Genomic DNA, 22,757 nt, shown 5'->3' with positions numbered 1-22,757 from the left:
CTTTGCGACCTCATGGACTACAGTCCATGGAATTCTCCAGGCCAGAATACTAGAGTGGGTAGCCTTTCCCTTCTCCAGAGGATCTTCCTGATCCAGCAATTGAACCGGGGTCTCCTATACTGCAGGTGGATTCTTTACCAACTGAGCTATCAGGGAAGCCCCATCCATTCTCCCCATGATATACTCAATTCCAACCACATTGGGTTTCTTTTTCTTTCCTAAAACAACCAAAGCTGATCCCCAATTCTGGAGATTTGCTTTCACTATTCCTTCTACCTGCAAGTATCTTCTCCCTTGGGGTTTACTTATTCAGGGTACAACCTAAAGTCACAAACTCAAAGAGGATTTCTCAACTTCACCAATCTATAGAAGCAGCCATCTCCCCACACGCGCTCTGTAAAATTCCCTATTTTCATTTTACCCACAGCATTAATCACTATTCAGTATTATCTTTATTTTTAAATTTGTTTAAATTTTTTTTGGCTGCTCCCCATGGCATTTGGGATCTTAGTTCCCTGACCACGGATCAAACCTGTGCCCCCTGCACTGGAAGTGAAAATCTAAACCACTGGATTGCCAGAGAAGTCCCTTAATATTACCTTTAAAAGGTGGTTTCTTATTTCTTTCCTAAAAAATTTAGGCATCTGTCTTATTTGCCACTGTGTCCTTGGGGAATCGGACAGAGCCAATAAACAGCTCAATAAATGTTGAATTAATGCATTTTAGTGAAAGTAAAAACCTCTGTATATCAATGGAAGCTGGAAGGAATCTGGCAGATCACAGATGACCCCATCATTTGACAGCTGGATAAGCTGAGGACCAGAGAGCTGAAATGATATACCAAAAAGCACAGTGAGTGACAAGTGTTGCTTCCTACTTTTCCCAGTGCTTTCACATATATCACCTTGTTTTGCTCTTCTACTTTCCTGGTGCAAATGATAGGGTCCTTGGGCAATGGTGGGGATTCCAAAATCATCTCGGGAACCAAAGAGAATGGACCTCTGCTCCTATCTCCAGGAAGGATCCCTAGGAAGAGCTGTAACTGAACACCTTATCTGTGTTCAAAGCAAAGAATACCTAGGATACCCGTGCTTCTCAGGGACTTAACCGACCGAGGCTCCTCTGGGTGGGGAAAAGCGCAGGCTTGTTTCCCTGGGGTGAGGGAAGCCCTCTAGTGGACTAGGACTCAAAAGACTGATCCAGGACCCAGAAATAAACTGTTCCGTGACGTTGGGCACCAAGTGAGTTACCTGTTCCTTCTGATCCTCTGTTTCCCCATCTGTAAAACAGTTGGGGTATGTTGGGCTAGGATCGCCGTGGTTCCGGGAGGCTGATTCAATTCAGCCTCTGGTAAGAACTCTGCCCGCGGGTTTTGAATACTGGAAGAACAGACTCCATAAACCTTGCAACGTAGGAATGAATGGATTAAACTGCTGAAAAGGTAAAGGTGGTTCGGATGTTAAACTGCTGGGGGCTAAGCTTCCCATAAGTGGGGGGTCGAGGGGTCAAAGGTTGGGTTCCGGTCAAACCCGAGAGAAACCGGAAGTCCCCTGTGGTTCTACTCCAAGCCGGGGCCGCCAGCCGCGTGACTAAATCTCCCCGGGGCGGAGCTTCAGCACCGCCAGAGGGAGGAGTTTGGAGCCCCCCAATGGCAGGGCAGCTCCCCTTCCAGCACAGCCAATCAACGCGGAGAGACGGTAAAATTTAAACCCCCTCCCTCCTCCTCCGCTGAGTCCTGTCCCGAAAGCGTTTGTAGAAAGTGCGGCCGCTCGCCCCGCCCCCGCTGAGGAGGCGGGGAAAAGGGCGGGCTTTCCCTCCAGAGTTTGCCTATCACGGCGGGCAGCGTGAGAAGAGACGGGCAGCGGCGCCAATCAGGGCAGCAGCCGGGACCCGGCGGAGCAGTTGGCTACAGTTGTTGCAACTTTTTTCGAAAGCTGCGTTTCCCGGGAGATCCTAGGCGGTGACAGAGCAGGGCCATGGCTAGAGGTATTGGCCCCGGTGGCCAGCGCCGGGGCTGCTGGGTTGGGGGGTCGCGCTGCAGGCGACACCGAAGTGACGGGAGCGGCGGGAAGGCGTTCACCCGCCGGCTGCTCGGAAGGCGCGCGGGGACTAGTAGGGTTGCGGGGGGAAGGGCTGCGGAACCTTTCTCACCTCTTCCCCACCCTCGCTCCAGAAGCCCCCAGAAAGCCCTCCCACTCCCGTGCTTCGGTTTCCCCTTTTTAAAGTGTGGGCACTTGGTGACCTGCCTCTCGAGAGGCAACGGGGCCATATGTCAAAGGTGTTTGGAAACTAAAGCGACTAGCGCCTCAAGGGAATTGTTGTCATTGATACAAATGAGGGGGAGGGCGAGGCTTCGCTTGCTTTGCGGCTCTCTCTTGTTTGGAAAGGAGGTGATCCCGAGGCGAGGGCAAAGATCGGTACCCTACTTGGTGGGGAGCGCTTCCGAGTGGACACCGCGGCAGGCGCTTTCCTTTCCCTTTCCACTCCCTGAGTCAGCTCTGCGCCGCCGGGGCGGAGACGGGCCCCGCTGGCCCACTTTGGGGTGAAACAGGTCCCCTGGCACCTCCCGGCGCGGCCCTTCGCGCCGCAGCTGATCAGGGCTCCTGCCCACGGGAGATGGCTTGGGTGGGGTTGTGCTGCTGCGAGGGAGTCGATGTCTCTGCCTGAAGTTCTTCGCACAGTTAGTTTGCTGTCAGGACAGACCCACGTTATGCGGCAAAGTGATCTCTAACCGCTTGGTCGTTTCCAGCCGCTGTGTCTCCATGCAAAAACTTGAGCGTGACGGTTCACTTGAATTATTATGTAAAAGAAATAAGTCGAGGTTTTACATTTTTCTCAAAATTCCCGGGGTATTACACGTTAGTAGGAATTTGCCTTAATGCAGTATGCAGGCAGGTCTTTACCGTCTCAGCCGCTAGGGAAGCCCAGGCTCCCCATAGCGATCATAATGAACAAAATAAGGATTCATTCAGCAGATATTTATTGGGCTTCTTTGTTTTCAGCCCCTGCACCCAGTTGCATCATTTATTCTCATAGCATCCCTTTAGGGTCTTTGGGAACAAGACTTACCTAGATTTTGATTAAGAAATAAGGCATAGTAAACTTCAAGTTAAAGAGCTTCATAATCTAGTCCACAAAGAAAAGTAAGATGCCTCAAATATTCTTCTTCAGGAAAGTGTTAAGCATCTAAAAGTATATTTAATAATATCTGGCTAATTTATCTGACAACTGAATAAAATTATGAAAGTGAAAGTAACTCAGTCATGTCTGACTCTTTGTGGCCCCTTGGACTGTAGCCCACCAGGTTCCTCTGTCCATGGAATTCTCCAGGCAAGAATACTGGAATGGGTTGCCATTCTCTTCTCCAGGGGATTTTCCCAAACCAGGGATCGAACCTTCGTCTCTGGCATTGCATGAATTCTTTACCCGCTGAGTCACCAGGGAAGCGAGCTACTGAATGTTTCTAGGCTGTAACCCTCCCAACCCTTTATGAGAAGATACTATGCCATTTCACAGATGTAGAAACTGAGGCTTGGGGAAGATAAATCACTTGCCTAAGAGTTATGTGACTAAGATATTGATAAATATGAAGATGCTTTAGCATAAAAAATGTATACTGCTGTCCTCAAACTCAAGACTCTAAAGTACTAATTCATTCATTTGACAAGCATTTATTCATTACCTACTGTGTTCCAGGCCCTTTGCTAAAGACACAACAATGAACACAGACAGAGAGAGAGCACAGTGAGGCCAGAGGGGTGGGAAGGCTGCTATAGGCCACAGTGAGGACTGTGGATTTCATCCTAAAAGCAAAAGGGTATGGTTAGGGATGGGAGGAGTGGTAAGAAGCACATGATGAAAATCTGTGTTCTTGGGGACCACTCTAGCTCCAATAAACTGGAGACAGTCACAATAGAAAGAGGCAGACCAAGTAGGAGGCCATCTGATAGAAGGACAGATCCTACCCAAATGAATACTTTTGAGGCTGTAAATATTTACATGATTGTAAAATTTCTAAAACAGAGAGGAGTTGCCAGATATCTGAACATTATGTTCATGTGACTTAGCAGGGCTCTCAAAGTGAGCTACAAGCTGTGAACAAAGACTGCTTTTCTAGAAGAAAAAGACTGACCCGTCATTTGAAATACTGTAAATAATTCAATATCTGATTACACTAAATGCCCAATTTAATGATTTGCAAGAATAATGAAGCCTAAGAAATAAATAACTACAAATGGGGTGGGGGGGAGGTCAAGTGACTCAGTGAGAATTACTGACCATACATTACAAAGGTGATTCCTAAGCCTGTTATGCTAGAAGCTGGGAACTCTCCTCTTCACTTTGGCTAAATAAGAGAGGTAGAGGGACTTGCCTGGTGGCCCAGTGCAGGGGTTGAGGTTTCCATCCCTGGCCAGGGGAGCTAAGATCCCATATGCCTCCAGGCCAAAAAAACCCAAACCATAAAACAGAAGCAACACTGTAACAAATTCAACAAAAACTAAAAATGGTCCACATCAAAAAAAATAATAAAATAAAAAAAATGAGGTAAAGTGGAACAAGCAGAGAGAATGGCTAGAGTATGTCCAGTGACTTTGGCCTTCAGCTTCCACCTCTGAAAAATGAAAATAACAGTTTGTAAAGATTAACTGACATAATAAAGTACCTGGCTCTCGGTGATAATTATTATTAACCCTTATTAAGTATTTATTTCAGTGGCCGGCCAAAAGGTTCACTTTGTTTCCCCCTACAGATTAATTTAAGCAAACTATTTTTTAAATGCACTACTGCTAAAATAGTAATTTAAATGATTTTGGTGTGATGGGAAAAATGAAAGGGGCTTCCCTGGTGGCTCAGCCGGTAGAGTCTGCTTGCAATGTGGGAAACCATGGGGTCTCAAAGAGTAAGACACGACTGAGTGACTAACACTTTCAAATATTCAGTAAATGTTAGAGATTAGTATCATTGGTGATGAATTCTATTTCTGTGAGATCCTGGGCACCATTAAGAGTTTTTATTTCTGTGACTGGGTATATGTATTTGTTATGCCCATAGGAACCTCATGACAGAGAAAAGAAACTGTTCTACAACTTTACTGAATGATTGGTACTACATTTTCTAGCTACTAGAGCTGCAGAGTTGAGAGGAATGGGTGCTAGACTTGTATTTTAGTGTATCCTCTGCATCTGTGCACTAAAATAGAGGAAGATGTAGCCATGGGTATGTGTATGGGGTGGGGGAGTGAAAAATCGTATGAGAAATGGACAAGATGACTTGAGCAACTGTTTCCTGCCTCCAAACCAAGATCCCCCTGATTGTTTGGCAACAAACTACAAACCCTCTTTGCCAGGCAGAGGTAACAGACACTGTTTCAAATGGCTCAACCTGAGTGTCCCTTTGGAATCCTAAGTCTCTGCATAGTCTCTTGGATATTCAAGTGGGCAGAGTACCCTACCCTGCTGGAATTAGTGGTTGGGTGGGGATGGAGGGACTTCCGCAGCCCTGTGAAGGATTCTAAAGCATGAGCTGATTTGGGAGGCTGTGTCCTGAGCAGTGTCTTACCATTTAATCCACCGTCTAATCCCTTCTAAGAGGAGGAGGAGGCAGCTAGTTACAGTGATAGCCATTTGTTTATGTGGGTGTTGGAAGGTGCCCTCGGTAAGTTGTGGAATTCATTGATCTTGGTTTTTTATCCATGAGGATGCTGCAGCCCAGGCTGGGGAAGAGACTTGGCCTTTGTCACAAAGCACCTCTGGAGCAGATGCAGGGAGAGATACCCAATCTTTGCCTCCCAGGCCATAACCGAAGGCGGGATGCCCTGAGGTGTTTGTTTGCATCTATGACTTTGCACAAATACAGGGACTCTTTGTTGGCTGTGAGCCCTCAAACCCTAATGGCTACAGCACAGTGGTTCAGGGCAGTAATCTATGCCGAGATACCACAGTGCCTGGAACCACTGCCTCCTAGGACATTTCTCATGGGGGGACAGGACACTTGGGTGACCTGCTAATAAGCCTTCTGCAACACCATTAGCTCCTCCCTACCTATTTCTATAACTGGTAAGTTAGTGGCTGGGAGTGTAGGCTCTGGGGTCTGTTGGCCTGGAAATCTAGTTCTAGTTCTGAGAACTTGGCCAAGCTCCTCACTTCTCTGAGGTGGTTTTCCTTGTCTGTGGAAGAGAAAATAATAAGGTTTCTACCTTCAAAGGGCTGCTGAGAGGTTTGAATGACAAGGTATGCAAGAGAAGCGCCCAGCAAACATGTTATTATAATTCCCGGCTCCATCTCCCCAGGGACCGCACGGATCTGGTGCAGCCCGCCTGGGTTTGACATCTGACCTGATCACTTTATAGTTCTGTGGCTCTGGGCAAGCCCCTGCATCTCCCTTAAGCCTCAGCATCCCCATCATAAACGGGTTACCCGCAGGACCTGGCTCCTAGGGGCTTGCCGGGAAGGTTAAATGCCCACGAAAACGCTCCGTGGGCACAGACTCAGGCACACAGGAGGGCTTTCGTTCACCGCTGCCCGCTGCGCCTGGCACGGACGGGTCTCCCGAAATATCCGTGGAGCCAGCGAGAGTGGGAGCCCGGCCGGCCGAGAGCCCGGGCTGTCATTATCATGTTTCCCACCCCTTCCTCCCCGAGTGGCTGAGGACGCGCGCGAGGGGGCGCGCCCGAGTTGGGATTCGTCGCGGCCGCGGGCCCGCCCTCCTTCGCTCCCTCCCTCCCTCCGGAGGAGCTTCTCAGCTCCGCCCCTGCCAGCCCCCTCCCCGGCCGGGAGCGGACGGTGGGCGGTGGCGGCGGCGGCGAGCGGGCGGGCCGCGGAGGACGCGCCGCCAGCGCCTCCCTCCCTGCGTCCTCGGTCCCGGGCCGGCCGGGGCTGCCGCGGCGCGCGGGTGCCGGGCCCTGCCTCGCAGGCCATGGGGGAAGGGGGCGCCGTGGGGCGCCGCCGGCCCTTCCCCGGGGCGCCGCGGCGGCGCTGGTGGCGGCGGCAGCAGCAGCAGCAGCGGCAGCGACAGCGCTGGTGGCCGGGCCGCGGCGGCGAGGGCGAGGGGCGCGCCGCCATGGGCCTGGCCGGGCTGCAGGTGGGTGTGGCGGGCCCGGCCGCGCGGGGGGCGGGCGGCGCGCGGGGCCCGGCCGGGCCGGGAGGCGGGAGGGCGACGCGGGCCCCGGCCCGGCCGGCCGGCCCACCGCCGCCGGGCCCTCGGAACATGGCTGCGGCGGGAGGCGCCGCCGCGGCGCCCGGCCCGGGCGGCCCCGCTCCCCGCCCCGCCGCGCCCTGAGCGCCCCCTCCCCCGCTTCCCCCGGGTCCCCCTCTCCAGGCAGGAAGATGTCCAAGCCCCGCGCGGTGGAGGTGGCGGCGGCGGCGGCGGCGGTGGCAGCGACGGCCCCGGGCCCGGAGATGGTGGAGCGGAGGGGCCCGGGGAGGCCCCGCACCAACGGGGTAAGCAGGCACCCTTCCCGCACTCGCTCGGCGCGCTCCCAGGGGCCGTGCGGCCGGGCGCCCCCGCGGGCCCAGCTCCGAGAGCACGTGGGCGCGCCCGCGGCCCTGGGGCGGGGGTGCGGGCGGGGCGCCCGGCCGGGCAGCTTCCTTTTCTGCTGCCTGCCTGGGAGTGGCGTCCCCACTCGCTCCGCCATGACCCTGGCAAGCTCCGACCTCGGAAAAGTTTGTGTCTTTATGGCATTTCCACACCCCGAGACCCGGCCATCCCGGTGGCGGCTGCGCCTTCCCAGAGTGTGCGGGGCCTGCCCGGGGCCCTCGGGGAGGTCACAGGTCTTCGCTGACTTGGTGAATGGCTCACCAGGCAGAAAGGCCCAGCAGTGTTTCTGGGAAAGCCCTCCTCCCGTCTGTGCTTACGCAGAGGAGAGGCCCCACACCCAGAGACACCAGCGGTGACCCGTACCGCCCCACCGGCCTGCCCACCGCAGTAGAGTAACCGCCCTAAATGCCTTGGTCTGCTGAGCTCCGCACCCGCCTAGTTAGCCTGAGAGAATTCCCCAGCCGCAGCCCAGTCCCGCAGTCCTAGGACTGCACGATTTGAGAGGGGCCGGGCTTGGGCTCATAGAAGGCTCAGACAGTCTTGGCAAGTCCTACCAGCGAGCTGACCTCAGGTCCAAGAAGTGGTTATTCAGGTTCCCTGAGGCCTGTCTGTGCTGGAGTTCCTGCAGCTCCTGCCAGGGCAGTCAGCTGCTGCTCAGAGGCCAGCCCTTCCAATTCTGGCCTCGTTTGCCCTGGTCAGTCTAACCTTCTTATTACTGGTAGGTTGCCTCCTGCTTCTATGGATCTTTGTGGACAGCTGGTTCTCTTCGCTGGCCAGATGTTCCCCCTGCCCTCCTTAACAGACTGGAATTAGAGACCAACTTGGACCTGGGGGATTCTAAACCTTCCACTACTAGGCTTCCCCTAGTAACCCAGTTTTTGAACCATGTTTTTTTCCTTTTTTTTGTCTTGGATTCCGGTTGCCCCTTCTCCGTCTAAATGTTGTAAGATCTTCTTCTTCAAGCCTCTTTCAGAATATGCATTTGTCGTTTTAGGAGAATGTATTTACCGGGCAATCAAAGATCTATACCTACATGAGCCCGAACAAATGCTCTGGAATGCGTTCCCCCCTTCAGGAAGAGAACTCAGTTGCACAATACGAAGTCAAATGCCAGGGGAAGCCATTAGCCGGAATCTACAGGAAACGCGACGGTAAGCCTCTGAAATGGCCCTGCTCTATCCACCGCTGACCAGTTGCATCCTCAGTAATAATGTCTGTATGCTAGATTTCCTTATCCAATCTTTTCAAGCCAAAGTTTGCAAAGTTTGAATCATGTCCTGTCTTGCTGCTAAGAAACATAGACATGGGGGGAATAGAGCCGCGTGTTCCAGGGCGTGTGCCCTATTGGTCTAACAGGTTTTCCCTGTTTTTACAAGAGTTAGCATGTCCTTCAAGCTTGGTTTTCTTGCCAAGTTGCCAAAATAAGGCAGCTGGCATGTCGTTAGAGAGGTTTACAGGCGCTAAAAGTACAGAAATGATGAGTCTGGGCTGTCCAGACCAGGCACTTGTACTGCAGCTGAGTCATGTGAACCTAAGGAACTGACTTCCTTCTCTTTTCTGAGCTGGCCTTGACCTCAGTTCTAAAGGTTCTTTCCACTCAAGTGTTCAGTGCTACTCTGAAGCTGCGTACTCCAGAATGAGATTTAGAGTTAAAATGCTGAGCAAGAAAATACTTATTGAAAGTTCTGTCTGGCCCTGCAAAACATGCCGAAACCTGTTGGAAATTTTGCTGTAACCCAAATACTCCCTTTTAAAGTGGCGGTGGTAGGGGTGAGGGGGGGATGGGGGCTAGTGGTGAACTTTCCCCAGTTACTGTGCTCTCAAACTTGCCTTAAAGAAACAGCGGCTACCAGCTGCTCCAACAGCTCTGTACAAGGAAGCTTTGTATTTGTTAACAGAAAGTGCCATAAAGGGATGGGGTAGCCCAACCTCTGGTCCAGATCTGAGAACCAGGGGCAGGAGCCAACCCTCGGCCTGATTACCCCTGGTAATGTTATTTCAAATGGACTTAGGTTCTAATCCTAGCTCTGCCGTTTATGAAAGGAAGGGTCACAGGCAGGTTGCTACGTGTTTTTGAGCCTCAGTTTTTCATCAGTGGGAGAGAGGAGTCCTGCCTGAAGACCAGTTAAAGCATGGGTGCAAAAGGCCTTTGTGAGCAAGTTCCCTGGTGGTCCATTGGTTAGGATTCTGTGCTTTTACTGTCAGGGGAGAAGGTTCAATCCCTGGTCTGGGAACTAAGATCCTACAAGCCTCGTGGCACAGCCAAAAGAAAAGGGAGGGGGACTTTGTGAACGCTCCATACTGTCAGCCCATTTTCCACTGGACCGGAAGCATTACAGCCTGCCCCTCCCTGCGTCCCTGCTTCCGTAGCACTTAGGCCAGCACTAACCACACTGAGACTTGGAAAGGGCCTCTCTCTAGATGCCGTAAGCCAGCCTCACGGCCCTTCTGGGATGGGGCAGGATGTAGATTGTCCTGAATGGTGACACGGGGCACAAGTTAGCTTATTTGACTCGAAGTGTTACTACATGGTGACAATTGAAATGGGGGGCTGGATGAACACTGGAGGAGACCCCCACAGACTGGGCGTCTATCCATGATTCTCATCCTTTTTCCTGCCTTGACACAGACTCACGTGACAGCTAATGTTCATGAATACCACCCACTCCTAAGGTTATGCCTGACGTCTTGGCCTTAACTCCCTCTTATTCCACTCAAGACAGTGTGTCAGGGAGCACCGTCTGTCTGTGTCAGGGAGACAGTGTATCTGGACCACCTGGAGAACAGTCCGGATGGCTGCTGATGTATTTATTTTTTTCTTTCGTTTGTTGAACTATTATTCAGATATCCTGACGTTCACCATTTTAAAGGGTACAGTTCACTGGTTTTAGGTATACTCACAGATTTGTGCAGCCATCACCCCTGTCAAACTCCAGGACATTTCCATCACCCCAAAAAGAAACCCTGTACCTACTCACAATCATTTCCCATTCCTACTTTCTCCCAGCCCTAGGCAACCACTGATCTGTTTTCCATCTCTGGATTTGCCCGACCTTGACATTTCATATATATGAAGTTGTAAAATATGTGACCTTTTGTGTTTGGTCTCGTGTACATTATAATGTTTTCAAGGTTCGTACATGTTGTAGGCTGTGTCAGTACTTCATTCCTTTCTGTGGCTGAATAATATTCCGTCGTGTGGATAGACCACATTTTGTGAGTTGATGGACATTAGAGTTGTTTTCACTTTTTAGCTCTTCTGAATAAGCTTCTGCGGGCATTCGTGTATAGGTTTTTATGTAGACATATGTTTTTAATTCTCTTGATAGATGCCTAGAACTAGAACTGCTGAGTCAGATGATAACTCTCTAACATTTTGAAGACTGCCAGACTTTTTTTTGCAAAGTGACTGCACCATTTTGCATTCCCACCAGTAATGTAATATTTATTTTTAAAAAGTAAAAAAATTTTATGGAAAAAAAAAAAAACAGTCCAATACTGGTGCTCCATGAGTATTTTTAGTAACAAGTCATTGGCGACGTCCCACACAACACACTGAACCGGTATTGGGGCACCATGCTGAGAACCACTGTGAATGCCATGCTTCGACCCTGTTAGAAGAGGGATTTAAAAAAAGAATCTGAAATGAATCATGCCAGGGAGCTAGCCTTTGGGGAAGAGGTCTTTGTTGGGAAGAGGTTCTGCTTTATCACCTTACTTCCATCTACCAATGCTGCCCCACCCTGTGGGAATTGTGCCCCTCCCCCCCCCCCCCAGCCCATTTCCTCAAAAGCCATCGATGGAGCCCTCATGCCAATGTTGCTGGCTGTGTCACTTCTGCTTCAAAGGCTCTTCCCTCAAGATGCAGACGACCTGATGGGTTGATTAATCACAAGAACGGAATCCAATCACAGTATATATATATCAACTTATCATGGTCTAACACTTCAAATATGTTATAATTGTATTGATCAATCATACCTCAGCAAAGCTAGAAAAGGAGGGGGGGGTGGGGAATGATGCAGAGACCAAAAGCTCTGCCTAGTGTCTGGGTCAAAAAGTAAAGCCAGATCTTTTCCCCATGATGCTGGTTAGTGGACACCAGGCTTAACAGCCCAAGGGCACTACTGCCCAACACGCCCCCACCCCCCCAATCTCCTCCCCGAGCCTGTCTTAGCAAGCATCCGAGGGCTGGAAAGTGGGAGGTGTCAGGTCCAGAGTCAGCCTGTCTCTCCCCACCCTCTGCCCACAGAGAAAAGAAACTCTGGGAATGCAATACGAAGCTCCATGAAGGCCGAGGAACAGAAGATCAAAGACGCCAGGAGAGGTCCCCTGGCACCTTTTCCAAACCAAAAATCTGAAGCTGCAGAACCTCCCAAAACCCCGACCTCGTCTTGTGATACTCCCAATGCAGCCGCTGCCAAGCAGGGCCTGAAAAAGCCTGTGAGGGGCAAACAGGCCCCCAGGAAAAAGTAAGTGCTCCCTGGAGCCACTTCTCATGCAGGGCGACCTGTTGGGTACCAGCTGGGGGGAGGCCGTCCACCCTCTCAGGCCCTTGAGCTATTAAGGCTCAGATTCCCGAGACAGCACCAGGGATACCATTACTTGCTGCGTCCTGGTCTGCCTCGGGTCCAGAGCCCCCACCCTGCTGAGAGTAGGCAGCCTGCCTTTGGCACTCTTTCTGAGGCTGCTGTGGGCAGGCGAGCTGAAGTGACCCAGGGCCACAGTGGACAAAGGTGTTTTACATGACCCGATTTCCAAGGAGCCTGCTCCTGAAGGGTCGCATGCCTCCTGGCTGTGAACATGGTTTCAGAGCTAACGCTTGGTTCCTCCTCTTCCTTTCCCACCCCAGAGCTCAAGGAAAAACACAGCAGAATCGCAAGCTCACAGATTTCTACCCTGTGCGAAGGAGCTCGAGGAAGAGCAAGGCTGAGCTGCAGGTAGGGTCACATGTTTCAAATCGGCTCTCAAAGGGGCGGGGTGGCCCAGTGGGCAGTGCTCACTGCGCACCACCTGAGCTCTCTTTGCATTGTCACGGGAAAAGTCTCTTGGCCTCCGCGGCCCCGATGTTCTCCTGGGTCTAGTGGGGGTCGTCATAACTCCCTTGGGTCACTGTGGTGCTTAGTTAAGATGCTTCTGTGAAGGAGCCTTTTCGCCTGTAGTGTGGGGCATGGAAAGTCAGAACCTCCAAGGAAAGTGGCTTTGGCAGGGCCATCGGAGCCTGAGACTGGGGTGGGCTGCGTGCTTTCTTAGAGGCGTGTTTGTCTGCTGTCCAGAGGTTTTGTGTCTCGAGATGATGAAGAGCACTGGCTTGGGAACTACTTTCTGGTTGTGTGACCTCAGGGCTTAACCGCTCTCTGCCGTGTCGTCTGTGAAATGGGGATGATGTAGTCGAGCCCTGTCTGGTGGTTGGGAGGGTCATGCACGTTAGTGAATGCACATAGAACACTTAGAACCGTGCCTGGGATGCAGTGAGGACCTATTAACCCTTGTCACCATTGCTTCCCCTGTGTTGTCCTTTCCTGGGGCTCCTCTCTGGCCTTCCCCATGCAGCCACAGAACCTGTGAAAACCAGGCAGGAAGGCCAACTGGGCTGTATGGCCCCCGCCCGCCGTATTTGCAGAGTGCTGAGCTGTGCACAGTCGATCAATATTTGATGCAGTGAGGTGTGGTTATTGCCTTTCTGTTAGGGAAACTCAGGGTGTGGCCTGGCCCTGCAGCCCCCAGCTGCTTCCATCCCCCCTCCCACCCAGGGGCAGCAGAGCAACCTCTAGGCTTGGGAGGAGCACTCAGGACTGCCGCCCCCACCAGGGAGGTGGGGGACCCCGGCCTCTCAACCCTCAGACTCTTCCACATTTGGACGTTGAATCTGTAGCTGTACAGACGGTGAGGCAGCATCTCTGTGTCTCCTTCTTTGAATTGACAAGACTTCATTTTTTAAAAAGGGGGGAGGGTGTCATTTTTCTCCCCTCAGAGGGAAGCTCTGGCTGTATTTCCTTAGAAAGGCAGTGTCTTTCAGCCAAGAACAAGCTGTTACAAGCTGTTTGCCTGCAGTGGGAGGCTGTGCGAGGTCAGCCTAGAGACAGCACTGCAGAGGGCGAGGCGGTGCCAGCCCCCAGCACCCGGGACACCTCCCAGCCGCGGTCGGGAGCCGCAGAGCCCACTCAGGGAACCTGGGGGTCCACCCAGCGCCGCTGTGGGCTGCAGGGTCAGGGAAGCCTGAGTTGGCCTTTTTTAATTAAAAAAGAAAACAAAAACCAGGGGCTTTTCTTTCTGGAGGAGTGGAAGCTGCAGTGGGTGTGTTGCCAGAGTGCTGAATTCTACCGCAGGCGAGCTGAAGGCAGCTGGCAGTGGCTCCCCAAAGCTTGGTTTGCAGGCAGTCAGGCCCACTCTGTGGCTGGATGGAGAGCCAGAGGCCAGGGAGAGCCACACTCTGCCCACCACCGTTTGTGTTGGCTTTGTCGAGTGGGCACCCCGGCCAGGTGGTGGCTGGCCAGGCTGGTGGGGCTGTGGCTGGCAGAGGTGAGGCCCGAAGGCAGGGCAGCCGGGTCTCCTCTCAGGTGAGGCTGGTCCAGACCTGACTGCCCTTCTGGGTCAGCCAAAGCCGAAGTGGACAGGGCATTAGGGGAGGGTGTGGGTAGGTGGGCGAAACAAAGAGCCCTGAAGACTCCTCGTTGTGGCTGAAGACAGAGCAGGCGGGGCTCAGTCCAAGGTCCAAGTCCAGGGCAAGAGGGTGGAAACAGGGCCCTGGAGAGATGCCCTGAACCCCTCGTTGCTTCACTGTGGGAGCCCCTTCTCTGGTTGGCCCAGCGTGGGTGGATGACAGCCCGCACTGGGCAGGGACTGCAGTGTTGGCAGTGCCCTGGCCGCGTCATCACCAGCCCAGCCCAGCCAGCCCCGGGCCTGGCATGCAGAGCAGCCTGCTGACTCCAGCTGAGCACGTCTCGAGTCCTTCCTGCCTTCACCCTGGTTCACACCTTGCTCCCTTTCCAGGCCCTCAGTCCCCCAAGGACCGACTACTGCTGCCTTCCTCTTTAGGACGCTTGGAGCTAGTTGTTCGCGTGTCCCCAAACCACCCCCCTGCACCCCCCCGCTCCCCGGCCGAGTAAAATGGACTCCTTGGCTGCACATTCAGGATGTCTCACCTGGCCCCAGCTCATCTCCTCTGTCTCGTTCTGTCCCAGCAGGATAGTCCCTGTCCCCACTGCCCACCACGTATCCCAGTTTTCCCACGATTACACCTATCTACTTCTGCACACTTGTAACTAATTATTTAACAAGGTGGTTGTGCCTGTGCATGTGGGGGCAGGGCATCGTTGTCTTGAGGGCTCCCTACGTCCAGGTGCTGTTCTCGGCCAGGAAATGCCACGGCGAACAGAGGGTGGACATGGTCAATGGGTGGGTACACACCTCCTGTTCAAGCGGTGCAGCCTCTGATCAATTTAGCCCTGGCTAATTTTATATGCAGTTGGAGTCCTGATTTTTACATGTCCACAATTTAGATATTTTGTACAAGTCTGTGTGGGCTAAATAGAGCATAGCCCCAGGCCACATTCTGCCACAAGCCCTATTCTGCCCTCGAGCCGCCCCGTCCCCCTCCTGGCCCACCTGAACGCCAGGTGGTGAACAGCCCACCTTAGACGGGCAATGAGGAAAGGACGGGGGCTTGGTGGCCTGGACATGCCGGGGGACCGATGCCATGGAGGCTGAGTATGAACGGACCCTGTGGCGGCTGGGACTCCCGGAGTGGCCTTGGTGAGAATGCTGATGCACTTCTTGTTTTTTCTTTCCCTCTCCACCCAGTCTGAAGAAAGGAGAAGAATAGATGAGCTGATTGAAAGCGGGAAGGAAGAAGGAATGAAGGTAAGGGGCCGCAGGGCCCACCTCGTGGAGGCTGAGGCTGTGAGGTCTGGCCCTCCCTGGTCCAGAGGCCCATGCAGGAGTCACGCTGCCTTAACCTTCTGATATCACTATGACCAGGCAGACTGTTGCAAGCTGTCAAGGGACTGAACACTAAAAGTATCCTTAAGGGAATACCTCCTGAAGGAAATGTAATGAGATACTGTCCTGTGGAAACTTTTTATTTATTTATGGCTGTGCTGGGTCTTTGTTGCTGCGTGGACTTTTCTCTAGCTGCGGTGTGGGGGGGCTTCCCTCTAGTTGATGTGCTCAGGCTTCTCTGCGGAGCACAGGCTCTGGGGCACGCAGGCTTCAGTAGCTAAGGCTTCTGGGCTCAAGAGCGCAGGCTCGGGGGTTGGCGGCGCATGGACTTAGTTTGCTGCTCCGCCTTTGCGAGATCTTCCCAGACCAGGGATCAAACCTGTGTCTCCTGCACTGGCAGGTGGATTCCTACCCACTGTGCCACCAGGGATGCCCCTGAGGAAAATTTTCACGACGAAGGACTTCCCTCACAGACCAGGTTAAGAATCTGCCTGCCAGTGCAGGGGACTCAGGTTCAACCCTTGGTCAGGGAACTAAGATCCCACATTGCCACAGGGCAGCTAAGCCCAAGTGCCACGACTTCTGAGCCCATGCACTGCAACCAAGATTTGACACAGCCAGTAAATATTTCTTTTTAATCACGATGACATTTATACACATATATGTAACTTACTATCGTAACCGTTCTTTATGTGTAAAATTCACTGGCATTAAGTACATTCTTCATTCACAGTTGTGCAACTATCCCCTCTGTCTAGCTCCGGAACCCTTTTGTCCTCCCGACTGGAAACCCCAGACCCACCAGTAGCCACTCCCGTTCCTTGCCCTCAGCCCCTGACAACCAGTCTGCTTTCTGTCTCTGTGGATTAGCCTCTTCTGGACATCTCATACAAATGGAGTCATAGAATGTGTAGCCTGTTGTATCTGGCTTCTTTCATTTAGCATGACACGTGGGGAAACTTTTAAAAGGACAGGCTAGTTTTTCCTATACTGTTTTCCTGGGAAATGGCAATGCCCAGGAAGATTTGCTTTTCTCTCACGTGCTCAGTTGCTTCAGCTGTCTCCTACTCTTCGCGACCCTATGGACTGTGGCCCGCCATGTTCCTCTGTCCATGGCATTCTCCAGGAAAAAATACTGGAGTGGGTTGCCATTCCTCCTTTATGGGATCTTCCTGAGCCAGAGATCAAACCCAGTGTCATGTCTTCTGCATTGGCAGATGGGTTCTTTACCACTAGCGCCGCCCCCTATTCTTGTAGTGTATTTCAGACATAGTGGGAGCATGAGAGGGGAGGAAGTCTCAGAGGTAGTGGCCAGATGGGTCTGGGCTAGGACCCAGGGGATGGGAAGCTTCAGTTTCCACCTGCCACTGAGGGGAATCTGAATTTTGTTCTGGGCCTCTCAGCCAGTCACCCTCCATCTCCATTTAAAATGGAGTGCAGGAGGAGGTCAAAATAAATAAATAAAATGGAGGAGAAACCCAGGCATGTACATTATGGACTAAAGGAGAGACTCAGAATGTTGGGTCCTACTTTTCCCCTAAAGAGTGGGCCAGGATGTGGCTTTGAGTCTGTGCTACATCACTTCCTAGCTTGGTGGCTGGGGACACATGACTCTGCCTGTCTAATCTCTAATTTTGCAGGTTTTCTCACCTGCAAAATGGGCAGCACCCACCTAGCAGACTTCTCAGGATCCCACGTAACAGTGCTTTGCAAACAAACACAAGGGAGCTCTTTGGGGTGATGGATTCTGGCGATGGTTGCACAACTGTGTATGCTGCATGGGCTTCCCTAGTGGCCCAGTAGCAAAGAATCGGCCTGCCAATGCAGGAAACACAGGTTCGATCCCTTGGTCGGGAAGATGCCAGGGATCCGGAGAAGGAAATGGCTACCCACTCCAGTATTCTTGCCTGGGAAGTCCCATGGACAGAAGAGCCTGGCGGGCTACAGTCCATGGGGTCGCAAAAGAGTTGGACACGACTTAGCAACTAAACAACAATAATGTGCTGAATGATACCCTTCAAACCATGTGTGTGAAATGAGTGGATTTTATGACCAACTGCAGTAAGGCTGTTCAAAGAATGTACTACAAGCTGCTGGCCACGCACGGTGGCATTTGTTGCTGTTTATGAACCAACCCTCCCTCTCGGCACCTCCCAACAGATCGACCTCATCGACGGCAAAGGCAGGGGTGTCATCGCCACCAAGCAGTTCTCCCGGGGTGAGTTTGTGGTGGAATACCACGGGGACCTCATCGAGATCACCGACGCCAAGAAGCGGGAGGCTCTGTACGCACAAGACCCCTCCACAGGCTGCTACATGTACTATTTTCAGTATCTGAGCAAAACCTACTGGTAAGTCCCCTGGGGCTTCAAGTGGCTCTTCCCACCCTGGCAGAGGTGCAACCAGAGGGCCTCCGAGGGCATCCTGACTCTTCTTTTGGCTCCAGCTTCTTGCTTGGTTCTTGCTGCCATTTTTCAAAGCTGCAGTGCAACTCTTCCTACCACACACACCACTTCCATTTTTAATTCTGGTGATTGAAGCGGTTCTGGAGGCAATCTCGGCCACCAAGCGGTGGACCAGTCACGTGAAAGCCCGCAAAGGGGCTCACCTGGCCTTCCGTGTGGGGCATGTGACCAGAGCAGCTCTGGGAATTGCTATTTCTCTGTCCCCTATGCGATGATATCACTGATTGTTGTTTTATTTATTTTTAATAGACTGTACTTATAACGTTCCCAGCAAAACTGAGTGGAAAGCAGAGCGAGTTCCCATATATCCCGCCTGCCCCCACCATCCTGCATAGCCTCTCCCCTACCCTCACCAACAGAGTTGATTTTTATTCATTTATTTATTATGCTGAACTCCACAGTCATCTCTGGTGCTTCCACAGAGTCTTTTGCATTCCCGTCTACACTCCCCCACCTCCCGCCCAAATACCCCACACCCAATGCCCCTCTGGGCTCTTAAAGTTACATATATATATATTTTGAGTTGAGTTGCTTTCCCAAAAACACGGCCATAAATCACCATCATCCCACTAGAGCTGAGAGCAAGCCTGACTCAGACTGGGTTCAAAAGCCTCTTTATCAATTTAATCCTGTGTCGCCCTCCCTCCCTGCCAGCGTCGATGCAACCCGAGAGACGAATCGCCTGGGAAGACTGATCAATCACAGTAAATGTGGGAACTGCCAAACCAAACTGCACGACATCGATGGCGTGCCTCACCTCATCCTCATCGCCTCCCGTGACATCGAGGCTGGGGAGGAGCTTCTGTATGACTATGGGGACCGCAGCCGGGCTTCCATTGAAGCCTACCCCTGGCTGAAGCATTAACCCAACGGTCCCGCCCCCTCCCCCTTCTAAGGACAAAGTGCCCTCAAAGGGAATTGATTTTTTTTTTTTTTTTTTTTTACACACTTAATCTTAGCAGATTACTTCAGATGTTTTTAAGAAAAAAGTATATTAAGATGCCTTTTCACTGTAGTATTTAAATATCTGTTACAGGTTTCCAAGGTGGACTTGAACAGATGGCCTTATATTACCAAATCTTTTATATTCTAGTTGTTTTTGTACCTTTTTTGCATACAAGTCGAACGTTTGTGCTTCCCGTGCATGCAGTCCAAGACTCGGCACAGGTTTTAGAGGAAAGAGTCAAACATGAACTAGGAAGCCGGGCGACGCACCTGCCTCCAAACGAAGAGCCAGGACTCTCTCCCCTGCTCCCCACATACCTGCCCCCCCAACATCCCAGTGCCAGGTGGGCGCGAGGAAGACACTGCCTTCCCCACGGCCCAGATGGGATGTTCCCAAGCTCTTGTTTTTCCTGACATCTCGACAGGCGCACATTGAAGTGTATGAATATTTTTTAAAAAAAGGTTTCACAGTAGTCTTCCCCTCTGCTTTCTTGAAAGCTTACTGACCCGGTGGCTCACGGGCCAGGCCTCGATTTAACTCTTCCACGGGCTGCCGCTTTTCCGGGCACCTTCACGCATCAGGGCGGGGAATCAAAGGAGACGTGGGCAGGGACAAGCATTGCTTACCTAGCCCTTGCAGGGGCAGGGTTTCCCGAAACTGGGTTAGTTTCTTTATAGAAATGTGAACACTGAATTTATTTTAAAAAATAATAATAAAAATCAAAAAAAAACAAAAAGACAAAAAAAAAAAACCACAGAAGACAACTTACATGTATATAGGTCTTGAAGTGAGTGAAGTGGCTGCGTTTTTGTTTTGGGTTGTTTTTAGTTCGGCTTTTTCTTTTTCCACCCTTGGTTTTGCTTCTGTAGAAGAGATATGAGATGGTACACTATTCTAATCAGAAATCTAAAGTTTTGTAGTGGGACCAGAAATTACTTAACCAATTCCCCACCCCCTCAACCCCAACCTGATTCTGCTTGGGTTGAAAGCTCCAGACCGGCTGTCAAGGCTTCCGTGTGTCAGACCGCCTGGTGTCCTTCCTGTAAAGCTGCAGCCATGAACCAAAGAGCGAGCCTACAAGCCCCGAGAGGCAGGGCCCCTGCCCTAGCTGCCAGGGGGCAGGGGAGCTGGCAGGCCCAGGGATCATGGCTGAGGGTCAAGTTTTCACCTCGACTGTGACAGCAGGAGTAGCGGGTAGCTTCTTCCTGAAGGGGGGACCGACTCCCACCTTCTGTCAACTTGTAGTTCAGGGGCCTGGGGCTCCAGAGCTTCGATCTGGGGTCTGGCGCAACCCCACCCCACCGCCCACTCCCAGGTAAATGTGAATGGAGACAGGTATGAGAACCTGTCCTCGACTTCAATGCCCCCCCAGCCCCGGCCTCACGACGGTGCTACCTGAGGAAGTCTTCCCCCTCCCACACCCACCCCCACCCACCAATCCCACACTTGCCTGGTCAGTGGTCAGCAAATTGGAGGAGGATCCGATGGGAGTGTGTAAATGTGAGATAAAATGTCTTGGTTGTACCTGTTTGTGGTTTAGCTTTGTATTTAAGAAAAGGAAATAAACTTGAAAATTATTTGTCATCATAAAAATGAAACAAAAATTAAAATATTTATTGCCAGGCGAGGCTACCTGTGTCATTCTATTGTTTTTCACAAAGCAGGGGTAGAAAAAGGTAATATACTTTCTGTTTCTGTTTTGGGCTGTACCATGTGGCTTATGGGATCTTAGTTCCCCAAACAGGGGTTGAACCTGGGCCCTCAGCTGTCAAAGCATGGAGTCCTAGCCACTGGACCACCAGGGAATCCCCGTTGTTTTTTGTTCCACTGGGTCTTTGCTGCTGTACTCAGGCTTTCTCTAGTTGCGATGAGGCAGAGCTACTCTGGTTGTGGTGTGCAGGCTTCTCATTGGAGTGACTTCTCTTTGTGGAGAACGGGCTCCAGGGCATTTGGGCTCAGTAGTTGTGGCGCATGGGTTTAATTGCTCCTCAGTATGTGGAATCTTCCCAGACTGGGACTGAACCTGTCTGTGTCCCCTGAATTGACTGGTAGATAACTATGGGACCACCAGGGAAGTCCCCCCTGTTTATTTTACAAAAGGGCCACTTAACCAGTTTGAGTCAGTTTTGGTGACTGTCCTAGGGGACAGTCTCTTCATTTTTATCATGAGGGATCAGAGGTTGCTTGTGGAGATTAAAAGTGAAGCACATGGCCCCCTGAGAAGAGGGCCCAGCATGTAGCATATATTTTAGCTGTTGTCATTTGTCATTGTTTCTAATGTGCTAGACTTGATTCTTAGGTAGGCGCCTCAAGAGTCATCAACCTTCCCTGTCTGGTGCTGGAAGTATCCCAGATCCTGATCCCTAACCCCCCACACCACAGTCCACCCCCAAGAGGCTGCCTTCCTTCAGCCCCAAGGCACTGGAAGCAGGTTGGAACTGAGGGCAAGGTCCTTGGTTTACAGGTGAAAGATCCATTCCCGGCATAGGCTTTCAGCATCTGTCAGCCGTTGCCCTGAACAAATCACTTACCCTCTGAAATCTGTCCATCAAGTTGGGAACGGCCTCTACCCACCTGCCTTGCAGGGGTTTCTCGAGGATTCAGTCATCATATACTACTACCTTACCATGGAGGGGACAGTGTGGCCTGGTAGCCAAGTGCTCAGCCCTGGAACCGAACCTCAGGTTTCACCCACTTTGCCGCTGTGTAACCTTGGGCAGGTTACCAACCTCGGGTAGGTTACCTAACCTGTCTGGGCACCACTTTCCTCTCCTGTGCCATAGAGACAATACTGGTGCTTGCATCGGGGTGATTGTGAGGATTGACTGAGTTTAAGACATAAAAGAACTTGCACAAAGATAAACTTCAGGAATCAGCTATTATTAAGATGAAAATTTGGGGTGTTTTTAAAAATTTATTTGGCTGCACCGAGTCTTACTTGTGGCATGCAGGATCTAGTTCCCTGACCAGGGCTCGAACCTAGGACCCCTGCACAGGGAACGTGGAGTCCCAGTCTCTGGGCCACCAGGGAAGTCCCTTGGGTGGTTTCTATCATTCAGTATTTATGAGTGCCCCAGACTGACAGATAACTGCTTCTAAGCCTGCACTCCTGGCTCAGGGTTTGGAGATGGAAGCCTGCAGTGTGGGAGCAACTGTCTGTCTTGAATGTGGTCACACTGGGCCCAGCTCCAAGGACTTACCTTCTGGAATTCGAACACCCACATCCCAGCATCTGTGATTCTGAAGTCAGAATGCTCAGATTTGTTTCCCAAGTCAGTTCTCACCTCCAAGGGGCAGAAATCTTCCTCCTCCCTACCCACTATTAAGAGGGGAGCACCTAGTCAGGGATGCACCATTATACAGGGTTCCAGGAGTCAGAAGCCCCTGTGCTGTGGCAATCGCATTCTGGACCGACACTTAAAGGTTGCCAACTTCTTTTGGGAGGCAGAGTGGTTTTGACCTTTGCACCTGAGTTCAAGTCCTACTTCTGTCACTTCCAGCTGGGGCCTTGGACAAGACCCTTAGCCCCACCATACTAGCAGCTGCTTGGGTGCATAATAATAGTAACGCCCTCCTCATAGGGATAAGGTGAGGCAACATATGTACTGCTACTGCTGCTGCTAAGTCACTTCAGTCGTGTCCGACTCTGTGCGACCCCATAGACGGCAGCCCGCCAGGCTCCCCCGGCCCTGGGATTCTCCAGGCAAGAACACTGGAGTGGGTTGCCATTTCCTTCTCCAATGCATGAAAGTGAAAAGTGAAAGTGAAGTCGCTCAGTTGTGTCCGACCCTCAGCGACCCCATGGACTGCAGCCTACCAGGCTCCTCCATCCATGGGATTTTCCAGGCAAGACTACTGGAGTGGGGTGC

General features: G+C 51.9%; 1 protein-coding gene across 4 annotated transcripts; it reads left to right on the top strand.

Annotated features, from left to right (window-relative positions):
* Positions 1 to 1,859: 1,859 nt before the first annotated feature.
* On the top strand, positions 1,860 to 19,549 carry KMT5A (lysine methyltransferase 5A). Of its 4 annotated transcripts, none has more exons than XM_055549929.1 (8): positions 1,860 to 1,986; positions 7,318 to 7,439; positions 8,531 to 8,687; positions 11,789 to 12,008; positions 12,389 to 12,476; positions 15,340 to 15,399; positions 17,638 to 17,828; positions 18,597 to 19,549. In XM_055549929.1, the coding sequence occupies exons 1-8, from the start codon at positions 1,977 to 1,979 to the stop codon at positions 18,805 to 18,807; spliced, it is 1,059 nt and encodes a 352-aa protein (XP_055405904.1). In that variant the 5' UTR covers positions 1,860 to 1,976; the 3' UTR covers positions 18,808 to 19,549. The 4 variants fall into 4 exon arrangements, with proteins under 4 accessions (XP_055405904.1, XP_055405906.1, XP_055405903.1 ...); XM_055549930.1 differs by lacking the exon at positions 1,860 to 1,986 and adding an exon at positions 6,952 to 7,080; XM_055549931.1 differs by lacking the exon at positions 7,318 to 7,439 and having other exon boundaries at positions 1,917 to 1,986.
* Positions 19,550 to 22,757: the final 3,208 nt, after the last annotated feature.

Source organism: Bubalus kerabau, chromosome 16, assembly GCF_029407905.1.
Source record: "Bubalus kerabau isolate K-KA32 ecotype Philippines breed swamp buffalo chromosome 16, PCC_UOA_SB_1v2, whole genome shotgun sequence".
Classification (NCBI taxonomy): Eukaryota; Metazoa; Chordata; class Mammalia; order Artiodactyla; family Bovidae; genus Bubalus; species Bubalus kerabau.
Note: the sequence above shows the minus strand (reverse complement) of the source record. Positions and strands in the feature narration are given on the sequence as shown.